The 12,808-nt window shown below is 28.7% G+C and overlaps 1 protein-coding gene across 2 annotated transcripts in view; it reads left to right on the forward strand.

Moving 5' to 3' along the window:
• The window catches only part of LOC148308027 (membrane-bound alkaline phosphatase-like), a 29,961-nt gene that overhangs the window by 12,583 nt on the left and 4,570 nt on the right, over nucleotides 1-12,808 (forward strand). For both annotated transcript variants that reach the window (XR_015837753.1, XM_088262508.1), the window contains exon 4: nucleotides 1,308-1,480. Coding sequence is in view for 1 of the 2 variants with exons in the window: in XM_088262508.1 (XP_088118634.1) it covers nucleotides 1,308-1,480 (173 nt within the window). In the remaining variant the exon portion in view is untranslated. The remainder of the gene's footprint in view (nucleotides 1-1,307; nucleotides 1,481-12,808) is intronic.

Raw genomic sequence — 12,808 nt, forward strand, 5'->3', positions numbered from 1 at the left:
GAGGCAGGTTTTTATCAATTTTTCTTTGTATCCGATGAACTCATGACTTCGAAACATCTGTAAGTGCTGCTATTTCTCTCTGGAAATATGTGGAATGAAGTAGTCAGGTTATAACTTCCCTACATTTTCTTAGAGATGTGTTTGAAGACTTGCCCATACTTAAATTGAGAATATTATGGTTCAGTTCAAACTAAATTGAATTTGAGTTTAAAATGAATAGAAATCAACTTGTTGAATTAGCAAAATAAATAAATTATTAAAAAATACTTACGTTTTTATGGTCTTGAACTCAAAAAACTTACACAAAAATGGTTTGAAAAAATATTAACTGAGCTCACACTAATACCATTTTTCACTAATCAACATCCAAATGAGAAAAAAACTCACTTTTTTATATTTCACAGTATTGCCACATCTTCAAAATAATAATCATGATACCAGCAACAAAAATACATTAGAAAAAATAATTACAACGAATTTATTTGACCACGAAATTCATTTAAACTTGGAAATTACAAAAAAGTACAAGTGTCCCTAATAATTTGGCCACCCACTGTATATATATATATATATATATATATGTATATATATATATATATATATATATATATATATATATATATATATATATATATATATATATATATATATATATATATATATATATATATATATATATATATATATATATATATATATATATATATATATATATATATATATATATATATATATATATATATATATATATATATATATATATATATATATATATATATATATATATATATATATATATATATATATATATATATATATATATATCTTCTAACAGTAAACAAAACATTGATTTTTAAAATCTTTCAGACTCTTTTCATTCTTCATACGTTCAGGCATCTCATCATACATTTTCAAACCCTTATACTCTAAACAATTTCGTGACTCGTTTTTTTTCAACAATCGCAGTCTTATTTTATCCTTATTATTAATGGGTATTATTGGGTAATTTATAGTTTAAAAATTTATATATAAAGAACAGCATATTTAATTTTAGTCTATTGCTCTTTGAGTGGATCAAAAACGAAGTTATTTTATTTCCCCAAATAATATATTGCAATGATCCACAAAGTTAGTGCTTTAAATATTCAAAATACATATGTTCAGCAAATTTAGAAAAATATAAAACAAAGTTAATTAATTTTTTAAAGATATTATAAAATGTGCCACAAAGTATCTGCGGAAAACATTCAAGAAACAAAGCTAGTGCTTTAAATATTTAAAATACATATATGTTTTACTTGTGATAGGAATTGTAACTACAAGCGGTGTGACCCAGCCATCAGTGGCTAGTACATATGGTCACAGCAGCTTCTCTTCATGGGAAAGTGATGCAGATATAATGAAAAATGATATGGACCCTGAAGATTGTCACGATTTGGCATACCAGCTGATTCACAAAAATCCCGGATACAAATTTAAGGTAAGTACTGCCTTTAGTAAAGTAATATCACCAGTTCGCAACCAGTGCGCTTAATTTGACGAGCGTGCCTTGGCTGTTGCAGAACTGGTGGTGTGGAATGGTTTTCGACCAGGAGTTGGAAACAGTGAGACTTGATTTAAGAATGATTTGAAATCGGAAAAAACTAAAAACTCACTTTTTTGCTAAATCATTTGCACAATTCAATTTTCTTTTTCCCGATTGAATCACAATGAAGCGCGTTTGAGGTAGATTTTACAAAAAATGGCGCCATTTAAATTATTGATTCCAACACTTTAGCTTTATTAAACCTGGCATATTAACAACTATGCGCTATTATTTTGATAATAATTTATCAAAATAAATTATTATAAAAAATATTTTTAATATCACACAATACTTAAATTCACACAAATTAAATTAATTTCTCAATAAAATTATATCAAATCATGGTTATCAACTCTTGCCTTGTTTTATATATAACATAACAATTTGTATAGCCTCCCACTAGTCTGATGATGTCTGTAACGACAAAACCCAGTCGCTGGTCAAATAAAAATAATGTGGAAAAGCTAAAAATATTTGTTTTAATCTAATAATATATAGCTCATTTTATCTTTATCATTAAAAGGTTCCAGAAACGATTGACTCTATGATAATTGATATACGAAATACGATATTGACGAGTTAGTTCCATGTTTTGTGATTATTAATCTATGTTTAATAAATTGTGACATATCATTCACAATATTTTTTTCCCCCAATTTTTTTAGAATACAAAAATACTGCTAAAAAAACCTTTTATTCATTGTTTCGGCATTAACTTTGTGGTAAGACATGTTACAATGATTAAAGAAAACACTTGTTTTATGCCACTTGAGTTTTATTAAAGATTACATGTTTCAGAAGTTAAGCTTCCATCATTCAGGTCTGTGTAATAAATTTATTATATAGACCTGAATGATGGAAGTTTTTACTTCTGAAATATGTAGTCTTTAATAAAACGCAAGTGGTATAAAACAAGTGTTTTCTTTAATCATTGTAAAAAAAACCTCGTTAAAAAATGATTGAAAATTATATTTTTAGGCGTATAGTATGTAAAAAACATTCAGGTGGAATCTTGCATTCATTTCAGGAATATTTCTGCTGATAATAACTTACAAATTTCCACTGTAGATGTCACCGAAAAAAAAGCATAAGAATTATCTCTTCAAAGGCATAAATATAATTATAAGTTTCCGAAATTTCAGTAGTATGATTTTTCAGTGATGAATACAGTGAATATTACACAGTGTGTAAAGTGATCACTCAAAACAGCCGATAGTAGGTCGTTAGCGCTGTAAATTCCCAGACTTCCATATTCTTCTTATTTGATATATGAATAAAAATCTTGAAAATAACAAAAAAATCATTTCAGTTTACTGTTATATTATTTTCTGCTTTTTATTTACAAAATACACAAATCGCTAACTCCTTTCAACAACGTCACATATCAAAAATCGCTAATTGTCAGTTGTGCATGTTTTCGGAATGCCCCGAAAATTTACTACATCCCAGCAAAAGAAGCATATTTTTCACTTAATATTTACCCGCTACAAGGCAGAAAGTGTTGTTTTTGCATTTTGAAGGAAAGGTATTGTTAAATTAATTTTTTAAATATCCTAAATATTTTTGAAATGGAGAAAAAACATTCAGGTTTAACCTAAAAAGATCTGTTGCACAGTAAAAAGTTCAATAAGTGGCTTGATAATTATTTTTATGCATTTCATTATATTTTTAAAATTTAAAAACGATCTTCTAAAAAATCAAGCTTTTTGATAGGTGACGTTTTTGAAAGGTGTGAGCTAAATACTTATGGTTTTCTATCAGCGTGAAAACAATTTCGAGATTCTATGTCGTTAAAAATAATTTTTCTGTATTTACTACTTATGGTAGTACATAGTTCATATGACATTGAAAGAGTCAGCCATATATCAAGGCATGTTGGAGATCGGTAAAGAGTTAAATTGCCAAATTGTTTACTATTTTATCGTTATCACCCTTGAATGATAAGGATACTCATTTTAATCGTGGCTGATATCAGTGACAGAAGTATTAAGGAACATAACCTCTAAATAGTTCAAAGACATGTTTGCCGATGAATTTTTTTTATTTTTAACATTATTTTTGTATATTTTTTTTCTTTTTTAAGTAGTTTTTTGAAAGAATAAGAAATTAAAAAACAATTTTAAAAAAATATATAATAAATATAATAAATAATAAAACCCTTATCCGCTCCCCAATGGTACATAGGGCACTGCATCATATAAACACAGTGTTATCTTGATCGTTTACACATGAAGGAAGCCCTCCGCTTCTGGTACCAGTCCAGGGTAATATTGAATAAATATTACAGTGAAAAATTCACTAAAATTTATTTTACCCCCCTTGGGAATCGAACCCGGGACCTCCAGAACGGTAGCCTCCGTATATATATATATATATATATATATATATATATATATATATATATATATATATATATATATATATATATATACATATATATATATATATATACATATATATATATATATATATATATATATATATATATATATATATATATATATATATATATATATATATTTATATATATATAAATATATATTTATATGTATATATAAATAACTAACTAAAGTAACTAACCATCACGCCGCTTCCCCGCAGGGGTAGGAAGAGAGAATCGAACGCCACACCACTCTGTCTTTACAAACATTCTTCGTCTCTTCTATTGAATTATTATTATTGAAAAAGATCGTTTTAATAATGCATTTACAATAACGATTGGAGGTGACAAAATTTCACTAAGAGATTTTTCTTAACGATTTATTGTGCGTTTAAAAAAGTTATCACAGATGAACACAATTTATTTTGCTGATCACCTTTTCTACAAGTGTTTAACGATCAAGACAACACTGCGTTTACATGATCCAGTGTCCTATGCACCATTGAGGTGCGAATAAGAGTTTGAAGATGAAGACTTAATATATAGCTTACATAGATAAATATCTTACATCGAACTGTACAAGATAAAACACATCAGACACATATATATGTAATAAAATACCTAGGTACCTACCTATACATTTTATTAAGTACTTACAAAAAGTACCTACATAAAACAGTTCTACCACCAGATGCCGCATGCGTCTCTCAGAATAAAACAAAAAGACTTCCGATAATATTATTAACTGTCAGAATCAGATAGATAGATAGATAGATAGATATAAAAATGATTATAAAGATAAATTAAGAATAAACTTTAATTACAAAGCAACACATTGTTTATTTTATTATTATACACCCACTTTACATATTATTTACACTTAATTTTCAAAAGGAAAATATTACCACGTTATAAAACGACAATTTTGTTAATCAAAAATGAAGAAACAAAATAAAAATAAAATGGATACTGCTCCTCAAACATTAGAAAACTTACTAGAAAAATTAATACAAAATGCTCAGGTAAGCAAACATCAAAATTTAAAAGATATTTCAGAGAAGTTCATCATTGAAAAATTTACAAGCAAAAATCCTAATGCAAACCAGTGGATGGATATTTTTGAAAAAGAATGTACACGTTTTGAGGTGATAACGGATGAGAAAAAAATTGAAATATTAAGATTGTTTATGGATAAAAGTTGTGAAGATTGGTACAGTTCGATGATGATAAAATTTTCCATGAACTCAGAATGGATAGTATGGAAAAACAACTTTTGTAAAACATTTACAAACAAGGGATGGAACCATGTAATGTTTGCATTATCTTTTAAATATAACGACGGTTCCTTGTTAGACTATGCCATAAGGAAGGAAAAACTTTTGTTGGAGATGAGAAGAACGATCGACATGGGTACCTTAGTAGATCTTATTGTGGCTGGTTTACCAGAATTTATAATTAATAAGATTGATAGAGAAAAATTAGAAGATACAGTCGATTTATTCAATGAAGTAAAAAAACACGAAAACATTGTAAATAAAAAAAGGTTTTCGGATCAAAGAAGATATGGAAATCTAAGAACTAGTGGTAAAATTAAAGATAAAAGTCCATGTAAGATTTGTGAAAATTTAAATAAGGGAACTCGATATCACTCTGAAGCAACGTGCTGGTTTAAAACAAAGGAGGATGATAAGATTAATAATAAAAAGGAAAATATTACCACGTTATAAAACGACAATTTTGTTAATTGGAAATGGATTATGAAACATTAGATGTATTAAAACAATTACTACAATATGTTCGGAGTGAGAGAGAAAAATTAGAAGATGATCAAAGAAAGCGATTAGAAGATAATCAAAGAAGACGTGGAAATTTAAGAACTAGTGATAAAATTAAAAATAAAAATCATGTGAAAAAAATTTCTACAAAATATAAAATAAAATATACTCCAGAAAAGAAGAATTTCGAAGCAGATTGTGTGAGCAGGAATCCAGTATTAGAATCGAAGGAAAATGCAAATGAACAATTAAAAGTTGTAAATTTGGTTAAATTAGAAGATATTTTAAAAGATCAGAATAAAAATGAAGACATACAAATAACACAGAAACAGTGCTTGAAAAGTGAAAATAAAAATAAAGTAGAAAAAACTTCTACGAAAGATAAAATAAAATATTCTCCCGGAAAGAAGAATTTAGAAGTAGATTGTCTTAGCAGGAATCCAGTATTAAACTCGAATGAAAATGCAGATGAACAATTAAAAGTTGTAAATTTGGTTAAATTAGAAGATAATTTAAAAGATCAGGATAAAAATAAAGACATACAAATAACACAGAAACAGTGCTTGAAAAATGAAAATAAAAACAAAGTAGAAAAAACTTCTACGAAAGATAAAATAAAATATTCTCCCGGAAAGAAGAATTTAGAAGTAGATTGTCTAAGCAGGAATCCAGTATTAAACTCGAATGAAAATGCAGATGAACAATTAAAAGTTGTAAATTTGGTTAGATTAGAAGATACTTTAAGAGGTCAGAATAAAAATGAAGGAATTCAAAAGATAAAAACAAATGGATTGAAAAAAAACTGTGTCTACTTTAAAAGGGTCAAGAAGAAAAAAAAATACAAAAAAAAGAAAGGAAAAAAAAGAACGGAAAAAAGAAAATAAAAAAAGAAAGAAAAAAAAACAAGAAAGAAAAAAAAAGATAAAAAAAAAGAAGGAAAAAAGAAAGAAAGAAAAAAAAAAAAAAAAAAAAAACTTTATCATATCACTAAGCTTATACCAGTCCCTACACTACAAGAAGATGATACGGAGGACGAGTGAAAATTTTACTATGAATTTTCATCCCCAAGGGGGGAGATGTAATAAAATACCTAGGTACCTACCTATACATTTTATTAAGTACTTACAAAAAGTACCTACATAAAACAGTTCTACCACCAGATGCCGCATGCGTCTCTCAGAATAAAACAAAAAGACTTCCGATAATATTATTAACTGTCAGAATCAGATAGATAGATAGATAGATAGATATAAAAATGATTATAAAGATAAATTAAGAATAAACTTTAATTACAAAGCAACACATTGTTTATTTTATTATTATACACCCACTTTACATATTATTTACACTTAATTTTCAAAAGGAAAATATTACCACGTTATATATATATATATTATTTATTGATTCGGCATTAACTTTGTGGAATGACATGATTATTTTAATTAAATTAAACACTTTAATAATCCACTGAATTGAGTTTTATTTTTATTGACGACTAGTTTTCATCTTCTGGTACAAATTTAAACTGAATTTATTTGTTTTAATTTGTACCAGAAGATGAAAACAATTGTCGTTTTCGAAACTAGTCGTAAATAAAAATAATACTCAATTCAGTGGATTATTCAAGTGTTCAATTTAATTAAAAAATCATCAAACACATACCTCTTTTGGTAAAAAAAAACTTTGTTTAGTAAGTATGCAATAAAGTTGAACAACCTGGTTCCACTATCTATAAATTCATTAAAAATAGAAACTTAATATAAAAAAAAAGATTTTACAACATTTAGAGTGTGTCCAAATACTTATCCAATCGATAATCCAAATAAAAAATCTGGATTATATCCAATAATAATAATAATAATAATAAAACCCTTATCCGCACCCCAATGGTGCATAGGGCACTGCGTCATATAAACGCAGTATTATCTTGATCGTTTTACACATGAAGGAAAGGTGATCAGCCCTCCGCTTCAGGTACCAGTCCAGGGTAATATTGAATTAATATGACAGTGAAAGAATCACTTATATTTATTTTACCCCCCTTGGGAATCGAACCCGGGACCTCCAGAACGGTAGCCGAGCGTGCTGACCATTACACTACGGAGGCGGACATCCAATAATAGGAGTTATTTTCAAATTTGACAATGACTCCTATTATTGGAGATTCATTTTTGACATCTCATCAAAGATGAATATGAGATATATATAAAAGATGATAATATGGAAATCTTGGCATTTACGGGGCTGACGACCGTCATACGTCATACGTCATACGTCACCGTAGTTTGGTATGTCACACGTGTGTAAAGTGATCACTTAAACCAGCCTATGACGGTCGTGAGCCCCGTAAACGCCCAGACTTCCATATTCTTCTTCATCTTTGATGAGATGTCAAAAATAATATAAAAAAGCTATTTATAAATGGATAAAGGAAATGGCTTGGTCGGAAATAGATCGCGTCATTCGGCCTTGAAATATTTGATTGCACGTCATAAACAATTTGTATTCATATAAGGTAAGTGTCTATAAAACTGACCTAGCCCCTATTGCTGACCTATTTCAAAGAAACAACAGATAATAAGATACTGGTTCAATTATTACTAATTTTTAATATTACCAACACTGCAGCCATGCTTGTGTTATGTGATGACAATGTTTTACAGTCAATATTTTGATTTTTCATATTTGAAATATCAATTAAAGTTTGGACATCTGGCAAGTAGCGCGCGCACACGGAAAATCCTTAACAGACAAGCCTAATCTTTCAAGTTTTATTTTAAAGGTGTATTATTTTTATATGATTGATATTTACTAATATTTTATATGTGTTAGTTAGTTTAGTGTATTGAATTTACAAAAAACAAAGTATTTGTGAAATAACCTTATGATTAATACAATACATTTATAAAATAAAAGTTGTCAGTATTACATTCACCCGAAATTTCATAAGTTTCCTTTACTGACCTATAGGTCAGTAATGAGTAAGACGAGAGCATTTTTAAAGTTTACATAAATTTGTGAAAATTCTTAAATACGTAAATTTCTTGCGTGCTTTGGATAGCATACAGTTTTTGGATTATGGGGGCCTAATTCTGACCTATATATTTTTGCTTGGTTTTATAATTATAATAAATAGTTTCAGCGGTCAGTAATAGAAACGAATCTAGATCAGTATTATAAACACATACTATTTCAGAAAAGGAGTTTCGTTCTGAGCCATCTTTTTGTGATTTTTCTTATGTTAAAATACAATTTATTTTTTCTTTTTTAACATAATATCAACAAAAAAAACTTTGTTTATTATCAAACATAAACTGATTCCACTATACTCGCATGAGTGATCACCTTGCCTTCATGTAAGTAACTATCGAGATAACGCTGCGTCAATACAACATCAGTGCAGATGCAGTGCACCATCGGGTGCGGATAAGGGTTAGTAGAATATAAATATAATATATATATATATATATATATATATATATATATATATATATATATATATATATATATATATATATATATATATATATATATATATATATGTATATACATATCAGGCGCACTACCATCATGCTCTAATGTTGCACACCCAAATGAGGTTACTCTTTGTAAACCTCCAAATCCCACGATCTTAAATGTTCTAACAACGTTTAACTGTCCCGTTCCGAAGGGGATATCAATTTCTTTACTAGCGCTGTATCTATCTCCACAGTTTAACCATCGGCGGTAGATTCCCAAATTTGCACGCGTGTGAATCGTGTTCTCGTTACGCAAGCGTTATTTGGCAAATACAGAGTGTTTTTTTTCGTTTCTAATAAGAATTATTATTAATTTAAATTATCTACTGAAATTTCTTGGTGCAATTGCATTTTCATATTTATTTTATAAATATCTACCTTTTGACACTAATTAAATTGTCATAATTTTAATATTTACTTTACCCTAACAATGAGTGGAAAACAATTGACAGATGATATGATTGAGCAACTTCTGAGCTATACGGACACTGATGTATGTATATAAGTGATGATGAATTCCATTTAGGGTTAGAAAATAAAGATTATGCTTCCGACGCCGACTCAGATAACTATATAATCCAAGAACTTGATGAATCTGACTCTAACAGCGTCAAGCCCGTACATATGGTAGACAACAGTAGAAATGAAGAAAATTTGTTCACTTCCAAATCAGGCTACAGATGGACAGATATTCCCAAACCCAAGTCCAAACTGTTCATACAACGTAATGTCATTTTTGTATTGTTTCTCGCTTTTTCTGATTTTTTTTATCATTCTTTGTTTTTTTTTTTCACCATAATATACGACAAATTAGAAACCCGCTAGTATGTACCGAGTAGTATGCTTCTCTCTCTCTCTTTCTCTCCTCACCCCCTCTCGCTTGCATCGTTTCCGGCCGAAGCGCCTAGTGTCCAGTGATGCTTAAACATTGGGCGGAATTGAATGTCATTTCCGCAGAGAACTTCTTCACAACTTTGTTTTTTTGAAAATTATTGTTTATTGCAGAAAATTCAAATTTAAATGGAAAAAATAGAATAACAATAGCATGATAAACATTTTGACATTAGTCGAATTTGTGAAAAACCTGTATTTTTAGTATTTTACTTGGGGTATTGCCAGTACCCCCTTCGGAACCCGCGGATTGTTTTTTTTTTACTCTGGACACGAAAGATTAAGCAGTCTCTGTGTGCCAGAAGATAAAGTGGCAGAAAAGAAGAAAAAAAAACTGAAAATCACCAAGGGTCTTCAAAAAATCTTCCTCGTAAAAACTAAAATAAAATGAGTCCTGTATTGTAAAGTAGGAAGGGGAATTTTTTAGGAATTGTAATAAATCCCAAAAAGGATGGTTCCGCTTTGATCAAGGTCATGGTATGCCTGAACTGGAAGTGCCAGAAAAACAGGATACTATATAGTATAGTTCAGAAGGAATCATAAAAACAATTCCAGAACCGGTGTGACTAAATGCTAGAGGAAATTATTCCATTCCAGAATTACTTATTTATAGTGAGCTTAAAACAATACATTAACAATACATTTTGTTTAACCAATATATTTTTTTTTAATAAATAATAAATTGTCACATAAGTACTTACTTTTACATTTATTTCCATTACAAATACTTATATCTTACTCCAGTTTACATATGGTAAAATATATTAAAATATGAATTTAGTTGTCTTTTTCACTCATAGTCAGTAATAGGGGCAACAGCGGTCAGTATTATGAAAAAATCCATTTCGAATAGGTCAGTATTGAATACAAAGCCTTTAACTGTTTATTGCGTGGATTTTAATATATGCACTTGACTTTTGACTATTATTTTTTTAACTTTGTAAGGATAAAACTATCCCATTAAAAAATAAAAATAAATTTAAAAAATTATCAAGCCGTTTTAATATTAAATAAATATTTTAAAAATATGGACCGGCTTAAGACAAAAACTAGGTCAGTATTATAGACACTTACCTTATGTAATTTTAAAAAAAACATTGTAAAAAGTGCCGTCGGCACGGGAAAACTCAGTTATGGCATAATATTTTAATTTGTAATTCGTAAATTGTGTGTATGATGATTTATAATTAATTCTTTTATTATTTCGGTAAAATCTATAAATTTTTAATTTATGTTTACCCAGTAAATATAATACCACAAGTTACAACATTTTGAGTATGTCCAAATACTTGTTCACAACATCTGGATTATCTCCAGTTATAAGAGTTATTTTCATATTATTTTTTGACATCTCATCAAAGATGAAAGATATTATTACTATGACGGTCGTCGGTCCCGTAAATGCCCAGACTTCTATATACTCTTTGAAGAGATGTCAAAAAATAATATATAAAAACCACAATGTTTACAGTGTTCAAAAATGATACAGAATTCATCGAAACACGTGCTTTTATTGATTTTAAGACAAAGTGATATACACTAAGTAAAACTTGTATTTAAAATGAAATAAAATAAATATAAATAAATTTCGATGCGGTTGTTTTTCATTAGGAAATGAAACGTACGAGTATAACATGTGATTTTAACTATCAATGTATGTGTTATAAAGAGACTTACCGGCTTTATTTTGTATGTGAGACTATTGAATACCACAACTACATTACTTGAATATTATAAACATATTCAAGAAGCAATTAATTTCTCCTCACTTCACTGTTTAATGCACACGACCCGGCTGTATCAACACAAAAATTATTTGCTAGCAAAACTCGTTTGCGGAGTGACTAGCGATGAGTCACTTTTCGACATGTTCGCACAATCTCTGGATTGCGAATGATTCAATTATAACTTATCGCGTCACTCGCGGTTCGCCGAAAATGTTCTATGGATTTCGTTTTTTTTAGACATTTTACAGTTGAGTAGAACAAGATTATAATTCAATTTGAATAACTTTATAAAATACTAGTAAACTTTGTTTTTAACCACTTTTATTCTTGATAATTTTCTACAACAGGATTCGACAAGCTCCTTGTATCTCCAGGGGTGGATATGTAATAAACTTAAACTGTCAAATATGCTCATTAAGTGGTAAAATCAATCCATTTTTTAATTTAAGTTTTACATTGTAAATTGTCAATGACTGATAAGAGATGTTTAAAAACAAAGAAATTAATCTAAAAAAAAAGAAGCAGCTCATACTTCCTCTTCAACTATCAACGTCCCAAGGACCCAACACAAAAATTTAGAATGTAGCTTTACATACGGTGTGAAAATTATGCGGACTGCATCGAAACACGCGTTACAATAGATTTTAAGAAATAGTGGTATTAACTAAGTAAAACTTAAATTAAAAATGTAAAATATTCATAGTAAGCGAGAAGGCAGGATAAAGAGTGTGCAATCAATTGAAAAAAGGAACTAAATATAAAAGAGATTACAACATTTTGAGTGTGTCCAAGTACTTGTTCACAAAATCTGGATTATCTCCAATTACAGGAGTTATTTTCATCACATTTTTTGACATCTCATCAAAGATGAAAAAGAATATGGAAGTCTGTGCTTATGACGGTCGTCAGCCTCGTAAATGCCCAGACTTCCA

This window comes from Brachycentrus maculatus, unplaced genomic scaffold, assembly GCF_059751285.1.
Source record: "Brachycentrus maculatus isolate JH-2025_06_01 unplaced genomic scaffold, ASM5975128v1 h1tg000180l, whole genome shotgun sequence".
Lineage (NCBI taxonomy): Eukaryota > Metazoa > Arthropoda > Insecta > Trichoptera > Brachycentridae > Brachycentrus > Brachycentrus maculatus.